Source organism: Mustelus asterias, unplaced genomic scaffold, assembly GCF_964213995.1.
Source record: "Mustelus asterias unplaced genomic scaffold, sMusAst1.hap1.1 HAP1_SCAFFOLD_44, whole genome shotgun sequence".
NCBI classification, from domain to species: Eukaryota; Metazoa; Chordata; class Chondrichthyes; order Carcharhiniformes; family Triakidae; genus Mustelus; species Mustelus asterias.
In genome coordinates, this window is record NW_027590121.1 from 2,532,469 (window position 1) to 2,557,199 (window position 24,731).

The following is a 24,731-nucleotide window of genomic DNA, read 5'->3' on the forward strand; positions in this document are numbered from 1 at the left end:
AAATGATTGAAGAATTCCTTAATTGCTTGCTCAGCCGTGTCTGGAGGCTTTTAGCTTTATGATATAAAGATCTCATCACATGTTAGAGTTTAACATGGCTTCCTTGACCTAGTTATATTTAACTGTTAATACAGATGGAAGTGATCATTTTCATTTCTGAGGCACCCCTACAGTTTCCCACATCACAACAGTGACCACACTTCAAAATAACTTGACCGTAAAACACTTTCCAAGATCTTGTGGTCATGCAAGAAGCTGCAGAAATGTAATTTCCTTTTTAGAAATAGTCCCCAACTTGGATACATCACACTCAGTCCGCTCATTGAGATCATTAATAAAGACTGAGTCTTAATTTTGAGTAACAACCATGTCTTTCACTCCGTTTCCAAATCCCCTGTGAAAATCCAAACACAATATATCGTGAAATTATTTGGTTTAAAACAGAATGAGTTGTTGTGATTTGGAATTCACTGTCAGAAAATGGTGCAGGAAGCAAATTAAACTGGATCTTTCAAAAGGGAACTGGACAGATTCAAAATGAAATATGGGATTAATGGAAGATCTTGTTCAAAGGGATTTCATGGGTACAATGGCTGGAATGGCCTCCTTCTCTGCTCTCAGATTCATTTGCATCTGATGAAAGTGATAAATATCTGGAACCCACTTCCGGCAAGGGGGAGAAGCAGAGATGATGGAATCTTTCCAAAAGGAAATTGGATGGGCAATTGAGGGAAATAAACCTACAGGGGTCTGGGGATCGACGGGGCAATGGTTTGATTCACAGGGAACGAGCATGGACTTAATGGGGCAGGTGGCCGCATTCGTGACCCTAATTCCTGACTGATCTAAAGAGAGTACAACCTGATGTGTAACCATAAAGCAAATGAAGACAGCAGCAAAGGCTGATGGTTAGAAGAGCTAACTCTGTATCAGGCTGAGTACTGTGGGAGGATCAGGCTGAAGGAGTTCTGCACTGAGGAATGGACAAAGGAGCTCATTGATTGGGGGCAGTCGCTCTGGCAGGAACTTTCAAAAGTTAATTGAAGGAGTCTGTGGGAAGGCAAAGGGACCTCTGGCAAGTGGCAAGCTTCAAAAGTGTGTTAACCAGGGTTCAGGGTAAGCACAGTCCTCTCAGAGTGAAGAGCAAGGCTGGTAGACGTAGGGAACGCTGGATGACTCGGGATATTGAGGCCCTGGTCAAGAAGAAGAAAGGGGCACATGACATGCATAGGCACTGGGATCAAGTGAATCCCTTGAAGAGTATAGTGGGTGTAGGAGTAGAGTTAAGAGAGAAATCAGGAGAGCAAAAAAGGGACACGAGATTGTTTTGGCAGAGAAGGCAAAGGAGAATCCAAAGAACTTCTGCAAATACATAAAGGGCAAAGGAGTAACAAGGGAGAGAGTAGGGCTTCTTAAGAATCAACAAGGTAATCTATGTGCCGATCCACAGGGATGGGTGAGATCCTAAATGAATATTTCTCATCAGTATTTAGTGTTGAGAAAAGCATGGATGTTAGTGAACTTGGGGAAATAAATAGTGATGTTTTGAGGAGCGTACATATTACAGAGAAAGAGATGCTGGAAGTTTTAAAGAGCATCAAGAAGTGTATCCCAGGACATTGTGGGAGGCTAGGGAGGAAATTGCAGATCCCCTAGCAGAGATATTTGAATCATCGATAGTCACGGGTGAGGTGCCTGAAGATTGGAGAGTGGCAAATGTTGTGCCTTCGTTTAAAAAGGGCTTCAGGGAAAAGCCTGGGAACTACAGGCCAGTGAGCCTCACATCTGTGGTGCGTAGTTGTTGGAAGGTATTTTGAGAGACAGGACCAACAGGCATTAAGAGACGCAAGGACTGATTAGGGACACTCAGCATGGCTTTGTGAGTGGAAAATCATGTCTCACAAATTTGATTGAGTTTTTTGAAGGGGTAACCAGGAAGGTGGATGAGGGCAGTGCAGTTGATGTTGTCTACATGGACTTTAGCAAGGCCTTTGACAAGGTACCGCATGGTTGGTTGTTGCATGAGGTTAAATCTCACGGGATCCAGGGTGAGATATCTAAATTGATACAAAAGTGGCTTCTGGACAGAAGCCAGAGTGTGGTTGTAGAGGGTTGTCTTTAAAACTGGAGGCCTGTGGCCAGCGGTATGCCTCGGGGATCAGTACTGGGTCCACTGTTATTTGTCATGTATATTAATGATTTGGATGATAATATAGGTAGCATGGTTTGCAGATTACACCAAGATTGGTGGCATAGTGCACAGCGAAGAAAGTTATCTTCGATTGCAACGGGATCTTGATCAATTGGGCCAGTGAGCTGACGAATGGCAGATGGAGTTTAAGTTAGACAAATGCGAGGTGATGCATTTTGGTAGATTGAACCAGGGCAGGACTTACACAGTTAATGGGAGGACGTTGGGGAGAGTTACAGAACAAAGAGATCTAAGGGTACATGTTCAGAGCTCCTTGAAAGTGGAGTCACAGGTGGACAGAGTGGTGAAAAAGGCATCGGCATGCTTGGATTCATTGGTCAGAACATTGAATACAGGAGTTGGGATGTCTTGTTGAAGTTGGACAAGACATTGGTGAGGCCACACTTGAAATACTGCGTACAGTTCTGGTCACCCTATTGTAGAAAGGATATTATTAAACTGGAAAGAGTGCAGAAAAGATTTACTAGGATGCTACCGGGACTTGATGGACTGAGTTATAAGGAGAGGCTGGATAGACTGGGACTTTTTTCTCTGGAGCGTAGGAGGCTGAGGGGCGATCTTATAGAGGTCTATAAAATAATGAGGGGCACAGATCAGCTGGACAGTCAATATATTTTCCCAAAGATAGGGAAGTCTAAAACCAGAGGGCATAAGTTCAATGAGAGGGGAGAGATACAAAAGTTCCAGAGGGGCATTTTTTTCGCACAGCAGGTGGTGAGTATCTGGAACAAGCTGCCAGAGGCAGCAGCAGTGGTGGGTACAATCTTGTCTTTTAAAAAGCATTTAGACAGTTACATGGGTAAGATGGGTATAGAGGGATATGGGCCAAATGCGGGCAATTGGGATTAGTTTAGTGGTTTAAACAAAAAGGGCATCATGGACAAGTTGGGCCGAAGGGCCAGTTTCTATGCTGCAAACCACTGTGACTCTGTGACTCTATGACTCTATCTCTGAAAATAAACAGCGAACACAAAGCGGATTAGGAGGAACAACAACGGAATAATTGCCTCGAGATGGAAATGGGGAATTAATTTGGTGATTGATGGATTTCACCCAAAGGTTCAAAATGACCGAGCTGTGATCAGGACAATAACCAGAGTCAGACAGAATTTCACCCCATGGTTCCAGTTAGAGCTTCAGAAACAGAGGCAGTGATCACTGACTGTGCCAGAACTGTAATTGGAGAAGTTGAAACAGTCAGTGGAATGGTATGAGGTCGAACGTGACTCCCTGTCTCCGCCCATTTTTACATCTTCAAACAGGTGCTTCCTCTCGAAGGGAATGGGTGACCTTGCATAAGTGATCAGAGAGCGCCCTCCCCTGGCAGCACTGCCGCATATTGGAAACAGACACACACACGGCCACCTGCAAAGACTGACACATTTCGAGATATTAGAATCATAGAATCCGTACAGTACAGAAGAATGCCATTCGGCCCAGCGAATATGTACTGGCCACAACGCCACCCAGGCCCTATTCCCGTAACCCCATATATTTACCCCGCTAATCCCCCTGACACTAGGGTCAATTTAGCATGGCTAATCAACCGAACCTGCACATCTTTGGATTGTGGGAGGAAACCGGAGCACTGAGGAAACCCAGCAGACACGGGGAGAGCAGATACATACACGGCCACGTGCAAAGGCTAACACATGTAAGGATATATAACCATATAGATATATGCCCAGGCACTGACATCAACGTCCCTCGCTATAAATACAGAATTATTCTGTAGATTTGTGATATATATTAGTCTCAGCTGTTAACCATGATAATACATGAATAACGCCACCTCCGTGTTCACCAGAAGCGTCGTATACCACACAGAATCAACAAAGTATACACAGTGATCGATTCTCAAACCGATCGACTCAAACATAGACACACAGTCAATGAGGAAGATAAACAATCAGATTAACACAGCCATAGACACACTAAAGAGAAGTGCGCCCATTGACAATGCCAAAAACGTACTAGTTCCAGAGTAAACTCCCTGAACTGGAATTCCCTGGGGTCGTGTCAGTGCGGCAATATCCCGTTAGATATTCATCGCGATGGAACTGTCCATTTTAACAACAGGAACAGCCAGAAATCTATTTCTTACCAACGGTGATCATTAATTGATGACTATAAGCAATTGACGACTATTAGAGAATAAGCAACAATGCTTATTTATTTTTATTTTTTTACAGTCAACCATATTCTGGATGTGTCCGTGTCATGTTTAAAGTTTGTTTATTAGTGTCACAAGTGGGATTACATTCATACTGCAATTAAGTTACTGTAAAAATCCACTGGTCGCCACACTCCGGATACACTAAGGGAGAACTTTAGCATGGTAATGCACCGAACCAGTGCATCTTTTGGACTGTGGGAGAAAACCAGAGCACACAGAGGAAACCCACGCAGACACAGGAAGAACATGCAAACTGCACTCAGATCCAAGCCAGGAATCGGACCCGGGTCCCTGGCGTGGTGAGGCAGCTATGTGCCACTGTGCCACCCCGTGTGAGATCAGTGTATGCAAGACAGATTTCCCACCCATTCTCAATGTTATCGGATCAAATGTTCGGGACACAGGAGGACAACACAAGGAGACTGCTTTGGGTGCAGGTGATTCATTCTCTTCTGTTATATTCCACATTCTGTGGAAAGTTGTGGAGTTAATTAGTTATATTATATATAATTCAGAAATAATGAGGAGATGCTTCATCCGATTAAACTCGTTTTGTAAATTCAATATGAAATCAATTGCATAAATAAATATATGTCTACATTGAAAGCTAAATTGGGAAGCTATATCCAATACTTCATGCCATTGGATCAAGGAAACGTTGTTACTTAAAGCAAACTGTATGGACACGGATTCCACAGAAACTCCTTCTTCAACTGGGGATTGGACAATGACTTGAAAGGGAGAAAAATCAGCTTCATGGAATGAGAGGAGGAAATTGAAATGAGAACAAAGAACAGTGCAGCACAGGAACAGGCCCTTCGGCCCACCAAGCCCACACCGATACATCAGTTGGGTAGCTCGTAATCAAATAATTGGCATAGGCATTGTGGGTCAAAGGGCCTCTTATTGTTGCCTGCCATTGTCAACCATTTTCAATCATTCTTGGATCAATATGTCTACAGCATTCACAATGAGTGTTGCAACATTTCAAGAGAGTCCCATTGGGTGCTTGCAAGTGGTGATTGCATTCACCTCACACACGAAAGCTCCCCAGTTCAAAGCCATGCCGGAATGTTATTAGTATTTGTTCTTTAAGGATGAGGGAAGTTTACATGATTTAAATTTGTTGCTGAGCATTATCCGAAACTCGATATTAAAGCCATATTATCTTTGCTCTGACCTCGGCCTCAAAATCTTACAGCAAAATCTGAAATCTTGTATTTTTATGACGCAATGAAAGGAAATAGAGGTCCCTTTTTGACACCGTGTTCATATCAGCAACTCGTTCAGTCCACAACAGAATTTAATGGCTTTATTGATGCAGACGAACAAAGTTAATCACCATCTGAAACATATCTAAAAGTATAAATGATGTGGAGATGCCGGCGTTGGGCTGGGGAAAACACAGTAAGGAATTTAACAACACCAGGTTAAAGTCCAACAGGTTTATTTGGTAGCTAGTTTGCTACCAAATAAACCTATTGGACTTTAACCTGGTGTTGTTAGATTCCGAACAGTATAAAGACAGGCATACGTGAAACTGTAACTGAACTAGAGGAAATAGCGCACATTGCACACCATCTTTTTAACATCGTTGTTCAGAGTGAAGAATTAGGGAAAGCCTCTCAGACAGATGAGAAAATCGAGAATCAGTGTGGATCTGCTGGGCTTCCTGCAGATGAACGAGATTTAGGCGCCAGAATGTTTCACTCACAGAGTAAAGAGGGGTCAAGTATAACTAACAGATCATTCTTAAATCTCTTCCCTTTAAAGATATCTGATTTTGTTTAAAAGCTGACTGTCTCAAATAAGCACCATGGGATGTGTATTACCCAGTGACTCGATTTCTTTTGTTGGTCAGTCATGCTTGCAATTCAATGTTGTATATTTCAGAGATATTCAGTTCAGAATGAGGTGATATGTAATTAATAAAAATATATTAATATTAAACATTGAAAAGCAAACAAGCACTGGGTGGAGCTGGTTAAAATTATTCGAAGGAAGATGAGAATGATGCATTAATGATTGAGCAGAAATCATTGCTCCTTAGATATTTGCTGGACGACCGCTTATAAATGTTGAAGTTGAAGATAAGTTGAGAAATCAAGTTGAAAGAAATGTTTTTTGTCTTGATTTAATTGACATGGGCTCTCAGTGTAACCATTAGAACCTGCAGCAACACAGTGGAGGTGAACATTGTGGTCAGGCCAATTGGTGGCGCTATGCTGTCAGTTGTTTCTGTAGTGTAGTGGTTATCACGTTCGCCTAACACGCGAAAGGGCCCCGGACAGAAACATTAATTTACTCATTTATTGTGAGGGTAGTTTTGCATGGTTTCAGTTTTTGCTGTACATATTCCGAATCTCGATGTTGCAGCCATATTATCTTTGCTCTAAACTCGGCCACAAATGCTCTCAGCAAAATCAGGAATGCTGTAGTTTGAGACGCAATGAGGAAATAAATGTGTGTATTTGGACACCGTGCGCAGATCAGCAACTTGTTCAAACCACAACAGAACTTAATGGTTTTATAAATGCAGACTAACATAGTTAATCACCATCTGAAACATGTCAAATAGTATTGTGTGCTCATAAAGACAGACACAAGTGAAACTGTAAATGAACTAGAGGAAATGGCAGACATTGCGCAGAAGCATCTTTTTAAAATTGTTCTTCATAATAAAGAAATAGGAAAAAGCACTCAGGCAGATGAAGAAATCGAGACTCAGTGTAGATCTGCTGGACTTTCCTACAGATGAACGGGATTTAAGCACCAGAATATTTCACACGCAAAATAAAGAGGGATCAAGTATAACTAACAGATCATTCTTAAATCTCTTCCCTTTAAAGATATCTGATATTGTTTAAAAGCTGACTGTCTCAAATAAGTACCATGGGATGTGTATCACCCAGTGACTCAATTTCTTTTATTGGTCAGTCATGTTTGCAATTCAATGTTGCATATTCCCGAGATATTCAATTCAGAATGAAGACGTATGTATTAAATACATGTATTAATATTTAATATCGAATAACGAAACAAATATTGAGTAACCAGCCAACGATTCAAGTCTGGATGACCCTTCATCAGAGCTAAGAGCAAAGAAAAGCAGAAAAGATTTAAATTATGGGTGGAAGGGTGGAAGGGGGGTGCTGTAATTGGACAAAGGGAATGCAAATGAGGATAAAGATGGCTGAGAGAGATGCTAAAAATGTCCATTAAGCGATCAGAATAGCAGAGCAGAGGTAAAGGTGGTTAAGGCAGTTGCCCTGAAAGAGGAGTGGCGTGGGGGGGGGGGGGTGGGGGGGGGGGGGGGGGGGGGGGTGGGGGGGGGGGGGGGGGGGGCGGCGGCGGCGGGGGGGGGGGGGGGAGAGGCAAAAAGGAGAGCAGGAATGAAGAAATGGAAAAAGAAGTATGATAAAAGTGGGTAAATGAGATGAAATGAAGAAACAGTATGAAATAAAATAAATGGAAAGGGGATAAAGGTGGCGGGGAGAGTTCATGCTCTGAAGTTATTGAACTCAATGTTTATTCCAGAAGGCTGTAAAGTGTCCAATTGGAAGATGAGGTACTGTTCCTCCAGTTTGCGTTGGGGTTCATTCAAACATTGCAAAAGGCCAAGGACGGACATGTGGACAGGAGAGCAGGGTGCTGTGTTGAAGTGGCAAGAACTGGAAGTTCTGGGTCCTGCTTGCAGACGGACTGAAGGTGTTCAGCAAAGCGATCACCCAGTTTGTATTTGGTCTCTCCAATGTAGGAGAGTACACTTCATGGGGAGGAGCGAATGCAATAGACTAGACTGAAGGAGACGCATTTGAATCGCTGCTTCACCTGAAAGGGGTGTTTAGGACCTGGGATGGTGAGCAGGGAGGAGGTAAAGGGGCAGGTGTTGCACCGTCTACCATTGCATGGGAAGATGCTGTGGGTAGGGGATGGGATGTTGGGTGGGATGGAGGCGTGGACCAGGGTGCCCCAGAGAGAACTTTCCTTGTGGAATGCTGATGGGTGTGAGGGGTGAGGTGAAGATGTGTTGAGGTGAAGATGTGTTGAGGAGTGGCTTCATGCTGGAGTTGGCAGCAATGGCGGAGGATGATACTTTGAACACGGAGGCTGGTTTCTGGTCTGGTAAAAAGTGAGGACAAGGGGAGCCCTGTCCTCTTTCTGGGAGCGAGTGCGAGCAGTGGCCTGGGGCATGAGTTGGACACAGTCAGGAGCCCTGTCAACCACAGTGGGTGGACTCCACACAGTCACCCAAGGCAAGAATCGAACCCAGGTCCCAAGCACTGGAAGGCAGCAATGCTAACCACTGTTCCACCCGGAAGGATCAGCCTGGTGGTAGCTTTACTCATGATATCCAGTTGCACTGGAGGTAGAGTGGGAAGGAAAAAAAAAGTAAAATACTGCGGATGTTGGAATTGGGAAACTTAAACTGAAAATACTGGATAAACTCAGCAGACCTGGCGGCATCTGTGGAGAAACCTATTAACAATGGATTCTTATGATTTTGGTTGCTGAATGAGGAGACAAGGTCCTTTCGGTTTTATTGACGCTTTATGCGGCGTTACGGTTGAAGCGATAAAAGCAATATTTTAAATATCTCTGATATTAAGTGATGTCCATCTTTGTGTGGGGCAGACGTCCTCCGTTTGGACGGAAGATGAAGAACCAATGTGCCCTTAACAAAGATGGCGGCGATGTGGGTGAGCGGGGCAATGGGCGGTGTACGCAGAACGCTGAGGAGGTTGGGATCGCACATGCGCATTGCAGCGGGAGTGTTTTGATGGAAGCGCGCGGGTTCTTCTCCGGATCGGAATCAGATTTGAAAGGGGGGGACGGTTAACGGTGGCAGGCGTTGCCATGGCGGCAGGGGCGGGGCTCGCCAACAGCGCGCGCTGGCAGAATTGGACCCTCGAGCTCAACCTGAGTTACAGCAGCAGCAGGTGCGGAGGCCGCGCGGGGAGCCGGGGGCTCGAGTACGCGGCAAGCCGGGTCAGTCCGCCTCTCCAGCGGAGGCGACCTGGGGATGTGACACCAACTTCGGGTTTTTTACGTCTCTTTTACCCCGCACCCAGCTCCTCAGCACAAAGCAGCCCTTCAAATCCCCCAGAAATCACTCAGACCCCACTTGGCATCTTTTCCCCAGGTCATGACCCTGAGATGCCATCTTGGTTTCAGCCCCTCCACCTGATCAGGTGCCAACTGCGGTGGTGGTTGGGGGAACGATTGCTCGTTTCCAGGGCCGGGTGCTGAACTGGATCTCTCTCAATAACCCTCAGTTTGTTTTCAAGATACAATTTGGTACATCTGGTGATTTGTCGCTTTGTCCCTAAATGGAGGGCAAGCGGATTGGCACCCTGATTATCAATTGACACTAATCCACTTCTAGAACATAGAACATAGAACATTACAGCGCAGAACAGGCCCTTCGGCCCACGATGTTGCACCGACCAGTTAAAAAAAAACTGTGACCCTCCAACCTAAACCAATTTCTTTTCGTCCATGAACCTATCTACGGATCTCTTAAACGCCCCCAAACTAGGCGCATTTACTACTGATGCTGGCAGGGCATTCCAATCCCTCACCACCCTCTGGGTAAAGAACCTACCCCTGACATCGGTTCTATAACTACCCCCCCTCAATTTAAAGCCATGCCCCCTCGTGCTGGATTTCTCCATCAGAGGAAAAAGGCTATCACTATCCACCCTATCTAAACCTCTAATCATCTTATATGTTTCAATAAGATCCCCTCTTAGCCGCCGCCTTTCCAGCGAAAACAATCCCAAATCCCTCAGCCTCTCCTCATAGGATCTCCCCTCCATACCAGGCAACATCCTGGTAAACCTCCTCTGCACCCTCTCCAAAGCCTCCACATCCTTCCTGTAATGTGGGGACCAGAACTGCACACAGTACTCCAAGTGCGGCCGCACCAGAGTTGTGTACAGTTGCAACATAACGCTACGACTCCTAAATTCAATCCCCCTACCAATAAACGCCAAGACACCATATGCCTTCTTAACAACCTTATCTACTTGATTCCCAACTTTCAGGGATCTATGCACACATACACCTAGATCCCTCTGCTCCTCCACACTATTCAAAGTCCTCCCGTTAGCCCTATACTCAACACATCTGTTATTCCTACCAAAGTGAATTACCTCACACTTCTCCGCATTAAACTCCATCCGCCACCTCTCGGCCCAACTTTGCAACCTGTCTAAGTCTTCCTGCAAACTACGACACCCTTCCTCACTGTCTACCACACCACCGACTTTGGTGTCATCAGCAAATTTGCTAATCCACCCAACTATACCCTCATCCAGATCATTAATAAATATTACAAACAGCAGTGGCCCCAAAACAGATCCCTGAGGTACACCACTTGTAACCGCACTCCATGATGAATATTTACTATCAACCACCACCCTCTGTTTCCTATCCGCTAGCCAATTCCTGATCCAATTTCCTAGATCACCCCCAATCCCATACATCTGCATTTTCTGCAGAAGCCTACCATGGTGAACCTTATCAAACGCCTTACTAAAATCCATATATACCACGTCCACTGCCTTGCCCCCATCCACCTCCTTGGTCACTTTCTCAAAAAACTCAATAAGGTTAGTAAGGCACGACCTACCTGCCACAAAACCATGCTGACTATCACCTATCAATTCATTACTCTCCAAATAACTATAAATCCTATCCCTTATAATTTTTTCCAACATCTTGCCGACAACAGAAGTGAGACTCACCGGTCTATAATTCCCGGGGAAGTCTCTGTTCCCCTTCTTAAACAATGGGACAACATTCGCTAACCTCCAATCTTCTGGTACTATACCAGAGGCCAACGACGACCTGAAGATCAGAGCCAGAGGCTCTGCAATCACTTCTCTTGCCTCCCAGAGAATCCTTGGATAAATCCCATCCGGACCAGGGGATTTATCTATTTTCAGACCCTCCAGAATATCCTGCACATCCTCCTTATCAACTGTAATACTGTCTATTCTACTCCCTTGCAACCCAGTGTCCTCCTCAGCTATATTCATGTCCCCTTGCGTGAACACCGAAGAGAAATATTGGTTCAATGCTTCACCAATCTCCTCCGGTTCCACACATAACTTCCCTCTGCCATCTATAACTGGCCCTAAACTTGCCCTAACCAACCTTCTGTTCTTGACATACCTATAGAACGCCTTAGGATTCTCTTTAACCCTATCCGCCAAAGTCTTCTCATGTCCCCTTTTAGCCCTTCTAAGCTCGCTCTTCAACTCCCTCTTAGCCAATCTAAAGCTTTCTAGTGCACTACCCGAGTGCTCACGTCTCATCCGAACATAAGCCTCCTTTTTCTTTTTAACCAACAAAGAAACTTTTTTGGTGCACCACGGTTCCCTAGCCCTACCAATTCCTCCTTGCCTGACAGGGACATACCTATCACAGACTCGCAGTAGCTGCTCCTTGAAAAAACTCCACATGTCGGACGTTCCCAGTCCCTGTAATCTCCTAGTCCAACCTATGTTTCCTAATTCTCTCCTAATAGCCTCATAATTACCCTTCCCCCAGCTAAAACCACTGGCCCGAGGTTCATGCCTATCCCTTTCCATCACTAAGGTGAACGTAACCGAATTGTGGTCACTATCACCAAAATGCACACCAACTTCCAAGTCTAGCACCTGGTCTGGCTCATTTCCCAGCACCAGATCCAATATAGCCTCACCTCTAGTTGGCCTGTCTACATACTGAGTCAAAAAACCTTCCTGCACGCTTTGAACAAAAACTGACCCCTCTAACGAGCTAGAGCTATAACAATTCCAGTCAATATTAGTCAAGTTAAAATCCCCCATAACAATTGCCCTATTACTTTCACTCCTAAGCAGGATTGACTCCGCAATCCTTTCCTCAACCTCTCTAGAACTTTTAGGAGGTCTATAAAAGACTCCCAACAGGGTGACCTCTCCTCTCCTATTTCTAATCTCCGCCCATACTACCTCAACAGATAAGTCCTCATCAAACCTCCTCTCTGACACTGTGATACAATCTCTGACCAATAATGCTACCCCTCCCCCTCTTCTACCTCCTTCCCTACTTCGACTAAAACATTTGAACCCCGGGACCTGCAGCATCCATTCCTGCCCCTGCTCTATCCATGTCTCTGAAATAGCCACAACATCGAAGTCCCAGGTACTGATCCACGCTGCAAGTTCACCCACTTTATTGCGAATACTCCTGGCATTGAAGTATACACATTTCAAACCCTGCTCCACCCCACCTCTGCAATGCCGTGCATTGCAGTCCCCATCCATGCATCCCTCACTTTCAGCCCCACTACTCAGGATCCCTCCCCCCCCCCGAATCAGTTTAAACCTCCCTGCATGGCCTTAGCAAATTTACCCCCCAGGATATTGGTCCCCTTCTGATTAAGGTGTAGACCATCCTTCTCATAGAGGTCACACCTTCCCCAGTACGAGCCCCAATTGCTTAAGTACCTGAACCCCTCCCTCCTGCACCATCCCCTCAGCCATGAATTCAAACCTTCCCTCTCCCTATTCCTCTCTAAACTATCCCGTGGTACAGGCAAGAGTCCAGAGATAACCACTCTGTCAGTCTTGGCCTTTAGTTTCCACCCCAACTCCATAAATCCCTGCCTAATATCCCCTTCCCCTATCCTCCCTATGTCGTGTGTCCCCACATGTACAATAACTTGTGGTTTATCTCCCTCCCCCCTAAGAGTCCTGAATACCCTGTCAGACACATCCCGGACCCCAGCCCCTGGTAGGCAACACACCAACCCTGAGTCCCTACCTTTAGTTCCGACCCTCCTATCTGTCCCCTTAATTGTGGAGTCCCCAATCACAAGGCCCAGTCTTTTACAGCCCCTAACCACCTGAGCTTTCTCACTCGGCTCACCCCCAGAGATCTGCTCTCTATGCTCAGTTGATTCCTCCTCAACTGTAGCCTCCAGCACCGAAAACCTATTATGGAGGGGAACCGCCCCAGGGGATTGTCTTCCCGATTGCTTCTTACCCCTCCTCCTGGCATTGACCCAAGCCTCATTTCTAGGAGTTACTATTTCTCTATAACTCCTATCAACTTCCACCTCCGCCTCCCGAATTATGCGGAGTTCCTCTACCTCCCCCTCCAGCTCCTTTACACGCTCCTCCAGAAGCTGCAATCTAATGCACTTCTTACAACTAAAATCTCCTGAAACACTACTGGATTTCCTCACCACATACATCCCACAGGAGATGCAGCATACTGCCTGAACTGCCATCCCTGAAGCCATTACCAGCAAGAAAAAAAGAAAACAAAAAACTTCCCCACACTTATAATTAGGTTAGAGGAGGATGGAAGGGTGGGATCCTCTACCAGTGTAGAGGATCGGGTATCTCCTCTGCACCAATTTATAGGGCTAGGGGCCCGAGAGAAAAAAAAAACTACTACTGAGGGGGAACCTCCCAGGTAACTGACTTTTAAAGTTAAAATAAAAACCCTTCCCAGACTCCTTTGCTGCCCACTTCTAGTTTTCACTTTAAACTTGAAAAACTGCTGTTAAAGTAAAGGCCAAAAAAATACACACACTAGCTGACTAATTAAATAAATAAACAATTCAATTAATCCAATTAATCTCTTACCAGCACTGCTGCTTTTCAATCACCCCTCTCAGCTTGCTCCAGTGGATCAAATTATGCCATCCTCCATTCCCCTGGCAGTTTGGTACACGCAATGGCAGTGTGTGTCTGAGGTTTGCCCAAGCTTTAGTTCGTGCTGGCACTATTGCCACCACGTTGGGGTCCGCAAAAGAGAGACTCCCTTTTTAAAGAAGGTCTTGAAAGAGTGACCAACTTGTGTTTTCTGTTTCTCATAGGAGCCGTGATCAACAGTGTGGCCAGAGAGACTCCATGTGCCCAGTCGCATATTCGGACAAACAGCTACCGGACATCTGCGTCCAAGAAACAGACCGGATCCTGGTCGAGAAAGTAAGTTAGATTTGAATGTGTCTTTAGTGTGTGGCTGACAACGCCCCTGGTTTGTCCATGGTGGTGAAGTACCTTGGTGAACCACAGCAGCCTGTGTGATAAAGGGTTAATCGTCATCCTTACTTCCAGGCCTGGGTATAAGATCAGCATATGGCCTCCTGGCCCCCTTTACTGATACCCTGCTCACTTTCTGTTTTCAGTCCTGCTGGGACACCGCCTTGGGCCCATTGAAACAGCTGCCCATGAATCTGTTCATCATGTAAATGACTGGCAACACCATCTCCATCCTCCCTATCATGATGGTGTGCATGATGGCCTGGAGACCCATACAGGCCTTGATGTCCATGTCAGCAAGTGAGTATTGTATTGAACAAAGAACAATACAGCACAGGAACAGGCCCTTCGGCCCTCCAAGCCCGCGCCGCTCCCCGGTCCAGGATTGAATCCTGAATCCAGGATCCCCGCCCAATTTTCCAGCCTATCTACATACCAATATCCTATCCACCGAGCTGTCCCTCACAGCTACGATGCTTTGTTCATTACAACCTATTAACTCACCCCCACCCCCCTATTCCAGACCATGTGATCCCCAGGGAGAGGCGAAAACCCAGAGTGAAAAACCCCAGGGCCAATATGGGGAAAAAAAAAAAAATCTGGGAAATTCCTCTCCGACCCCCTGAGGCGATCGAAACGAGTCCAGGAGATCACAATGGCCCTGATCGGAAAATGCTTCCCAATTGAATCGACAGCTCAGAAACAGCTCTGAACCGGCATCACTTGAGCAGCTTAGAATAGAGTGCTGAGAGTTGGGTAATTAAGGGAGTTAGGGAAGGAAGGGAAAAGGGTGCCCTTTTGCTTTCTAACTTTCTCAGCCTTTGGGAAGTGATCTTACTCTTCTACAGGAGAAGAAGCTAGATTTTTGGTGAGTATCTGCTCAGTAACTAAAATTTATTCTGTTCCTAAGGATCAAAATAGTATAGCAACAGGTGGTAAGGTTAATAAAATACTTAAAAACAAAAATAAATTATCATTGGATAAAAGAAACAGTTTATTAGTACACATTCAAACTGCAGCATTTGGGAGTTCCTGGGTGTCAGTTTGATCCAGGGCAAACAGGCATAGAGGTTTACAGCATGGAAACAGACCCTTCAGCCCAACTTGTCCATGCCACCCTTTTTTTAAAACCCCTGAGCTAGTCCCAATTGTCTGCATTTCGCCTATATCCCTCTATACCCATTTTACCCATGTAACTGTCTAAATGCTTTTTAAAATACAAAATTGTACCCCCTTCTACTACTACCTCTGGCAGATTCTTCCAGACACTCATCACCCTCTGTGCGAAACAATTGCCCCTCTGGACACTTTTCTAACTCTCCCCTCTTACCTTAAACCTATGCCCTCTAGTTTTAGACTCCCCTACCTTTGGGAAAAGATATTGACTATCGAGCTGACCTATGCCCCTCATTATTTTATAGACCTCTAGAACATCATCCTCAGCCTCCTCAGCTCCAGAGAAAAAAGTTCCAGTCTATCCAGGATCTCCTTATTACTCAAACCATCATAGAACATAGAACATAGAACATAGAAAGTCACAGCACAAACAGGCCCTTCGGCCCACAAGTTGCGCCGATCACATCCCCACCTCTAGGCCTATCTATAGCCCTCAATCCCATTAAATCCCATGTACTCATCCAGAAGTCTCTTAAAAGACCCCAACGAGTTTGCCTCCACCACCACCGACGTCAGCCGATTCCACTCACCCACCACCCTCTGAGTGAAAAACTTACCCCTGACATCCCCCCTGTACCTACCCCCCAGCACCTTAAACCTGTGTCCTCTCGTAGCAACCATTTCAGCCCTTGGAAATAGCCTCTGAGAGTCCACCCTATCCAGACCCCTCAACATCTTGTAAACCTCTATCAGGTCACCTCTCATCCTTCGTCTCTCCAGGGAGAAGAGACCAAGCTCCCTCAACCTATCCTCATAAGGCATGCCCCCCAATCCAGGCAACATCCTTGTAAATCTCCTCTGCACCCTTTCAATGGCTTCAACATCTTTCCTGTAATGAGGTGACCAGAACTGCGCGCAGTACTCCAAGTGGGGTCTAACCAGGGTCCTATAAAGCTGCAGCATTATCTCCCGACTCCTAAACTCAATCCCTCGATTAATGAAGGCTAGTACGCCATACGCCTTCTTGACCGCATCCTCCACCTGCGAGGCCGATTTAAGAGTCCTATGGACCCGGACCCCAAGGTCCTTCTGATCCTCTACACTGCTAAGAATGGTACCCTTCATTTTATACTGCTGCTCCATCCCATTGGATCTGCCAAAATGGATCACTACACACTTATCCGGGTTGAAGTCCATCTGCCACTTCTCCGCCCAGTCTTGCATTCTATCTATGTCTCGCTGCAACTTCTGACATCCCTCCAAACTATCCACAACACCACCTACCTTGGTGTCGTCAGCAAACTTACCAACCCATCCCTCCACTTCCTCATCCAGGTCATTTATGAAAATGACAAACAGCAAGGGTCCCAGAACAGATCCCTGGGGCACTCCACTGGTCACTGACCTCCATGCAGAGAAAGACCCCTCCACAGCCACTCTCTGCCTTCTGCAGGCAAGCCAGTTCTGGATCCACAAGGCAACAGCCCCTTGGATCCCATGCCCTCTCACTTTCTCAAGAAGCCTTGCATCAAGTCCGGTAGCATCCTAGTAAATCTCTTCTGCACTCTTTCTAGTTTAATAATATCCTTTCTATAATAGGGTGACCAGAACTGTACATAGTATTCCAAGTGTGGCCTTACCAATGTCTTGGACAACTTCAACAAGATGTCCCAACTCCTGTATTCAATGTTCTGACCAATGAAACCAAGCATGCCGAATGTCTTCTTCACCACTCTGTCCACCTGTGACTCCACTTTCAAGGAGCTATGAACATGTACCCTTCAATCTCTTTGTTCTGTAACTCTCCCCAACGCCTACCATTAACTGAGTAAGTCATACATAGAGCATAGAACAGTACAGCACAGAACAGGCCCTTCAGCCCATGATGTTGTGCCGAGCTTCATCCGAAACCAAGATCAAGCTATCCCACTCCCTATCATCCTGGTGTGCTCCATGTGCCTATCCAATAACTGCTTAAATGTTCCTAAAGTGTCTGACTCCACTATCACTGCAGGCAGTCCATTCCACATCCCAGCCACTCTCTGAGTAAAGAACCTACCTCGGACATCCTTCCTATATCTCCCACCATGAACCCTATAGTTATGCCCCCTTGTAATAGCTCCAGCCATCCGAGGAAATAGTCTTTGAACGTTCACTCTATCTATCCCCTTCATCATTTTATAAACCTCTATTAAGTCTCCCCTCAGCCTCCTCCGCTCCAGAGAGAACAGCCCTAGCTCCCTCACCCTTTCCTCATAAGACTTACCCTCCAAACCAGGCAGCATCCTGGTAAATCTCCTTTGCACTCTTTCCAGCGCTTCCACGTCCTCCTTATAGTGAGGTAACCAGAAGTGCACACAATATTCCAAATGTGGTCTCACCAAGGTCCTGTACAGTTGCAGCATAACCCCACGGCTCTTAAATTCCAACCCCCTGTTAATAAAAGCTAACACACTATAGGCCTTCTTCACAGCTCTATCCACTTGAGTGGCAACCTTCAGAGATCTGTGGATATGGACCCCAAGATCTCTCTGTTCCTCCACAGTCTTCAGAACCCTACCTTTGACCCTGTAATCCACATTTAAATTTGTCGTACCAAAATGAATCACCTCACATTTATCAGGGTTAAACTCCATCTGCCATTTTTCAGCCCAGCTTTGCATCCGATCTATGTTTCTTTGCAGTGTACAACAGCCCTCCACCTCATCCACTACTCCACCAATCTTGGTGTCATCAGCAAATTTACTGATCCACCCTTCAGCCCCCTCCTCTAGTCATTAATAAAAATCACAAATAGCAGAGGACCAAGCACTAATCCCTGTGGCACTCCGCTAGCAACCTGCCTCCAATCCGAAAATTTTCCATCCACCACCACCCTCTGTCTTCGATCAGATAGCCAGTTCCCTATCCAATCGGCCAACTTTCCCTCTATCCCACACCTCCTTACTTTCATCATAAGCCGACTATGGGGGACCTTATCAAACGCCTTACTAAAATCCATGTATATGACATCAACTGCCCTACCTTCATCAACACACTTAGTTACCTCCTCAAAAAATTCTATCAAATTTGTGAGGCATGACATGCCCTTCACGAATCCGTGCTGACTATCCCGGATTAATCCGCATCTTTCTAAATGGTCGTAAATCCCATCCCTAAGGACCTTTTCCATCAACTTACCAACCACCGAAGTAAGACTAACCGGTCTATAATTACCAGGGTCATTTCTATTCCCTTTCTTAAACATAGGAACAACACCTGCCACTCTCCAGTCCTCTGGCACCATCCCCGTGGACAGTGAGAACCCAAAGATCAAAGCCAAAGGCTCTGCAATCTCATCCCTTGCCTCCCAAAGAATCCTAGGATATATTTCATCAGGCCCAGGGGATTTATCGACCTTCAGTTTATTCAAAACTGCTAGTACATCCTCCCTCCGAACATCTACTTCCTCCAGCCTATTAGCCTGTAACACCTTCTCTTCCTCAAAAACATGGCCCCTCTCCTTGGTGAACACTGAAGAAAAGTATTCATTCATCACCTCTCCTATCTCTACTGACTCCATACACAAGTTCCCACGACTCTCTTTGACCGGCCCTAACCTCACCCTGGTCATTCTTTTATTCCTCACATAAGAGTAAAAAGCCTTGGGGTTTTCCTTGATCCGACCCGCCAAGGACTTCTCATGTCCCCTCTAGCTCTCCTAAGCCCCTTTTTCAGCTCATTCCTTGCTAACTTGTAACCCTCAATCGAGTCATCTGAACCTTGTTTCCTCATCCCTACATAAGCTTCCCTCTTCCTTTTTGCAAGACATTCCACCTCTTTTGTGAACCATGGTTCCCTCACCGGCCATTTCCTCCCTGCCTGACAGGAACATACCTATCAAGGACACACAGTATTTGTTCCTTGAAAAAGTTCCACTTTTCATTAGTTCCTTTCCCTGACAGTTTCTGTTCCCATCTTATGCCCCCTAATTCGTGCCTAATCGCATCATAATTACCTCTCCCCCAATTATAAACCTTGCCCTGCCGTATGGCCCTATCCCTCTCCATTGCAATAACAAAAGACACTGAATTGTGGTCACTATCTCCAAAGTGCTCTCCCACAACCAAATCTAACACTTGGCCCGGTTCATTTCCCAGTACCAAATCCAATGTGGCCCCACCTCTTGTCGGCCTATCCACATATTGTGTCAGGAAACCCTCCTGCACACACTGCACAAAAACTGCCCCATCCGAACTATTCGACCTACAAAGGTTCCAATCAATATTTGGAAAGTTAAAGTCCCCCATGACAACTACCCTGTGCCCCCCACACCTATCCATAATCTGCTTAGCAATTTCTTCCTCCACCTGGTTTCAGCAGCAGGTGAGCTGAGGCCAGGACAAAGTGGGGCGATGTCACTGAGGTGGAAATAGGTAGTGTCGGTGGTGATGTGGCAAATAGAGTTAAATACAGATCAGTGTGAGGTGTTGCATCATGGAATGTCAAACCAAGGTAGAACTTTCACGGTGAATGGGAGGACCTCGGAGAGTATCGTGGAACAGAGGGACCTTGGAGTTCAGGTGCACGGTTCTCTTAAGATGGCGTCACGTGTAGATAGGGCAGTGAAGAAGGCTTTTGACATGCTGGCCTTTATCAGTCAGGGCATTGAGTATAGAAGTTGGGAAGTTATGTTGCAGTTGTACAGGACTTTGGTGAGGCTGCACCTGGGATATTGTGCTCAGTTTTGGTCACCTTGATTTGGAAAGATGTTACTAAACTGGAGAGAGTGCAGAAGAGATTTACAAGGATGTTGCCAGGACTCAAGTTATAGGGAGAGATTGGATGAGTTAGGACGTTTTTCTTTGGAGCGTAGGAGACTGAGGGGTGATCTTATAGAGGTGTGTAAGATCATGAGAGGCATGGATAGGTTGAATGCACTCAGTCTTTTTCCCAGGGTTGGGGAATTAAGAATTAGAGGGCATAAGTTTAAGTTAAGAGGAGAAAGAATGAATGGGAACCTGAGGAGCAGCTTTTTTACACAGAGGGTGGTACGTATGTGGAATGAGCTGCCGGAGGAAGTGGTTGAGGCAAGGACATTGTCAACATTTACAAGGCATTTGGACAGATCCATGGATAGGAAAGGTTTAGAGGGTTATGGGCCAAATGGAGTTAGCTCACATGGGCATTTTTGGTGGGCATGGACCAGTTTGGGCCGAAGGGCCTGTCTCCGTGCTGTAGATTCTATGAGGATATGTTTGGAAGCTCAGTTTGAAGTGAAACATGTCACTGAGGTTGTGAAGACTCCGGTTCAGCCTCAGACAGTCGCAATGGGGACAGATGGAGTCAGTGGTTAGGAAGTGGAATTTGTTGCAGGGCTGAAGATGATAGCCTTCATCTTCCAATATTTAACAAAGGCAATTACTGCTCATCCAGTCCTGGATGTCAGACAAGGGAGGATGGTGTGTGAAATTGGAGGGAATTTGGAGATGATGGTGTTCACATACACCTCTTACCCTGATCCTTCTCGGTGTGCAGGTTAACGGTTTTAAGGTTCAAACCACTGGTTGAGTTGTAGATACATAAAGTCCCTCCTTTGCCCCCACCTCTCTCTCCATCCATTGAGGCCAGAGCCTTGTGTAGACCCAGACTGGATGGCAGATTCCCTTCCCTGAAAGGCATTAGTGAACCAGTTGAGGTTTTATGACAATCCAGCAGTTTCCATGGTAACTTTTTCCTGGTGCCGGCCCCACAAATGACCAGATTCATCCAGCTCAATTTCACAACCTGCCTTTGTGTTTTTGTGGGATCTCTCTCACTCCTTTTTCACTGTTTTAAATCAATTTCACAGAGATTTGGAAGGGGAGGATTTGCAGTCAGGAAACTCAAACCAAACATCACATCAGGATCTGACTGAGTCGCCCAATTTATGGTAACCTGAATATAACTGAACCTTGAGCATGGAAGGAAAAAGCACCGTTCACAATGGGGCAAAACTGTACACGTGTCCTGTGTGTGGACAAGGATTCAGACAATCATCTGGCCTGTCAAGACACAAGTGCAGTCACACTGAGGAGAAACCGTGGAAATGTGGGGAAGGATTCAGAGACCTGTCTGAGCTGGAAATTCACCAATACAGTAACACTGGGGAGAGGCTGTTCACCTGCTCTGAGTGTGGGAGAGGATTCACTCAGTCATCCACCCTGCTGACACACCAGTGAGTTCACACTGGAGAGAGGCCATTTATCTGCTCCGAGTGTGGAAAGAGATTCACTCAATCATCTAACCTGCTGACACACCAGCGCACTCACACTGGGGAGAAGCCATTCACCTGCTCTGAATGTGGGATGCGATTCACGCAGTCATTCAACCTGCTGAGAACCAGCGGGTTCACATGGGAGAGAGGCCATTCACCTGCTCCGAGTGTGGGAAGGGATTCACTCAGTCATCTACCCTGCAGACACACCAGCGAGTTCACACACAGGAAAGACCATTTAAATGTCCAGAATGTGACAAGTGCTATAAAAGTTTAAAGGAAGTGATGTTCCATCAACGTGTTGATGCCCAGACTGCGAGAAGTGCTGTCGAGGTTCCAGGGAACTAATGTTCCATCAACGTGTTCACACTGATGAGAGACCGCTCAGGTGCTCTCACTGTGGAACTGGGTTCAGGTGGTCATCTCAACTCACTGAACACCAGTGAATTCACACTGGGGAGAGGCCGTTCACCTGCACTGACTGTGGGAAGGGATTCACTCGGACATCACACCTCATGGCACATCAGCAAGTTCACACCGATGAGAGACCGTTCAAATGTCCAGATTGTGGGAAGTGCTGTAAAAGTTCCAGCAATCTAGTGTCCCATCAACGTGTTCACAGTGAGCAGAGACCTTTTAAATGTCCAGACTGCGGGAAATGCTATAAAAGCTGCAGCGATCTGATGTCTCATCAACGTGGTCACACTGATGAGAGACCGTTCAAGTGCACTCACTGCGGGACTGGGTTCAGGCGACCATCCCAACTCACTGTCCACCAGCGAATTCACACTGGGGAGAGGCCGTTCACCTGCTCCAAATGTGGAAAGGGATTCACTCAGAAATACAACCTGTTGAGCCATCAGCGAGTTGACAAGTGACTGCTGGAGTTTGATTCTGCTGTTTATCACAAATCACAAACATGTTGATTGTGGTCATTCACCTCTGATGTAAATAAATTTGAGCCCACATATAAATACTAATGTCCTGGATGAAAGTCAAATAAATCTGCTTTTATGTTAAACAAACAATCTGTTGAAACTTTTTATTCTCTCATCAAGTCCATTCCTTTCGAATGGCTCTCCCTCTCCCCTGTCTCCTCCATCCTGACCCCCAACAAAAAGTGTGATGAACTCATGGAGCTTCTTTGTTACTAGGATTGAGCCAACCCATTCAGCTGCCCCTACTGCTTCCCTCTCTTCCACCCTCCCACTGAGCCAAACTAATGTGTCTAAAGCCTCTCCCTGTCTGAGCCCCGAACCCACATCTTTCAACAGTTTCTTTCCTGTTTTGCCCTGACTCTATTTCCACTAAATTGCTGACCATCCAACTTCCCCATATTGGCTGATATTGTTAATGATTCTCTCCCTCTCTTCTGGTTTTGTTCCTCTCACTTTTAAATACACAAATATCACCCTTTCTGAAAAAAAACCCTTTTGATCCCACTTTGCTTGCAAATTATGGCCCCATCTCCAGCCTCCCTTTCCTCTCCAAAGTCTTTGAACTTGGTGTCTCCCAAGGAGACTTTTGGTCTCCTATTTGGGCAGCAAGGTGGCATGGTGGTTCGCACTGCTGCCTCACAGATCCAGACATCTGAGTTCAATTTCAACCTGTGTGGAGCAAGCATATTCTTTCTGTGTCTGTGTGGATTTCCTCCGTGTGCTCCGGTTTCTTCCACACTCCAAAGATGTGCAGGCGAGGTGGAATGGCCATGCTAAATGTATGGGATTACGGGTATAGGGTGGGGAGAGGGACAGCAGATTTCCTTCCCCAGAGGATGTTAGTGAGCAATCAGCAATGGTTTCATGGTCAGAACATTGCCCTGGGTCTCTGGGTTACTGCTCCAGTGACAATATCACTATGCCACTGCCTCCTCAATGTACACACATAGGGAAAAGGCCATTCACCTGCTCCATGTGGGAAAGAATTTGTGCATCCAATTTGAAGGGCTGTGATCACAATAACCTCAGTCTTCCGGACTGTTGTGGTTGTGGTGGATATTTAGTAAGGATACTACAACTGTTGTGGAGAATCAAAGACACAGCTCCAGTCTGATACAGACCTTGTTCATAAAACCAAAACCTGATCACATAAACCCCAGTGCAATCTAACAGTGATTTGTCTTTCTCAGGTCATTTGGACATGACCTCTCACCTGACAAGTACATGGGATTCTTTCAGACTGAAACATCCCAGACAAGTGATAATTATGAAAATTCAGGATATGAATGCCTTTTCTTTGTAATTCCAAATTCATCCACTCTTAGCCATAAGACCATGAGACATAGGAGCAGAATTAGGCCACTCAGCCCATCGAGTCTGCTCCGCCATTTAATCATGGCTGATACTTTTCTCATCCCTATTCTCCTGCCTTTTCCACATAACCCCTGATCCCCTTATTAATCAAAAACCTATCTATCTCTGTCTTAAAGACACTCAATGACCTGGCCTCCACAGCCTTCTGTGGCAAAGAGTTCCACAGATTCACCAATCTCTGGCTGAAGAAATTCCTCCTAATCTCTGTTTAAAGGATCGTCCCTTTAGCCTGAGGTTGTGCCCTCTTTCGCCTGAGGTTGTGCCCTGGAGTATTCTGGTTAACACACTGGAATACTCCCTTGGCCCTTTCGGATAATGTCACTGCAGTATATGGGATCTGCAGAAACATTCAACTAAATTCTACCAGGCACCTGATATGCTTAACTGTGGAAACCCTTTTCCATTAAGGTCTCAGATTACTACAGCAGATATGCATTGTTCTGACTCTACCAGCTGGGCTGTGGAATTAATTGAATAGATCTTCCAGAGAGCCAGCAGAGACATAATGGGCCAAATGGTTTCTATTTGCGCTGTATCATTCTCGAAAAGAGTGAATATTCAGTATCAGGGACAGAGAGAAGAACCAGTGACTGTGCGATTGAACCCAGCCAGAATCAGTGCCATAAAAGGAGTGAGAGGGGAAACGGTATAAAAG

The 24,731-nt window shown here is 45.9% G+C and overlaps 3 protein-coding genes across 6 annotated transcripts in view; all 3 read left to right on the top strand.

The window, feature by feature from the left end:
• Positions 1-14,622, top strand: part of LOC144482996 (uncharacterized) — a 191,368-nt gene extending 176,746 nt beyond the window's left edge. Inside the window, exons 7-8 of the mRNA XM_078201821.1 lie at positions 14,248-14,359; positions 14,560-14,622. Of these exons, the coding sequence (XP_078057947.1) occupies positions 14,248-14,359; positions 14,560-14,622 (175 nt within the window). The remainder of the gene's footprint in view (positions 1-14,247; positions 14,360-14,559) is intronic.
• The window catches only part of LOC144483016 (uncharacterized), a 97,689-nt gene that overhangs the window by 28,525 nt on the left and 44,433 nt on the right, over positions 1-24,731 (top strand). The gene's annotated exons all lie outside the window — the stretch shown is intronic.
• On the top strand, positions 9,138-22,782 carry LOC144483060 (uncharacterized). 4 transcript variants are annotated; one of them, XM_078201907.1, is made up of 4 exons: positions 9,138-9,328; positions 14,248-14,359; positions 14,560-14,713; positions 21,360-22,782. In XM_078201907.1, the coding sequence occupies exon 4, from the start codon at positions 22,280-22,282 to the stop codon at positions 22,640-22,642; it is 363 nt and encodes a 120-aa protein (XP_078058033.1). In that variant the 5' UTR covers positions 9,138-9,328; positions 14,248-14,359; positions 14,560-14,713; positions 21,360-22,279; the 3' UTR covers positions 22,643-22,782. The 4 variants fall into 4 exon arrangements, with proteins under 4 accessions (XP_078058033.1, XP_078058035.1, XP_078058032.1 ...); XM_078201909.1 differs by lacking the exon at positions 14,560-14,713 and having other exon boundaries at positions 9,149-9,328; XM_078201906.1 differs by lacking the exon at positions 9,138-9,328 and having other exon boundaries at positions 14,167-14,359.

Excerpts from the sequence above, each read along its gene's own strand:
- LOC144483060 (XM_078201907.1), top strand. The coding sequence starts at position 22,280 with ATGGCACATCAGCAAGTTCACACCGATGAGAGACCGTTCAAATGTCCA.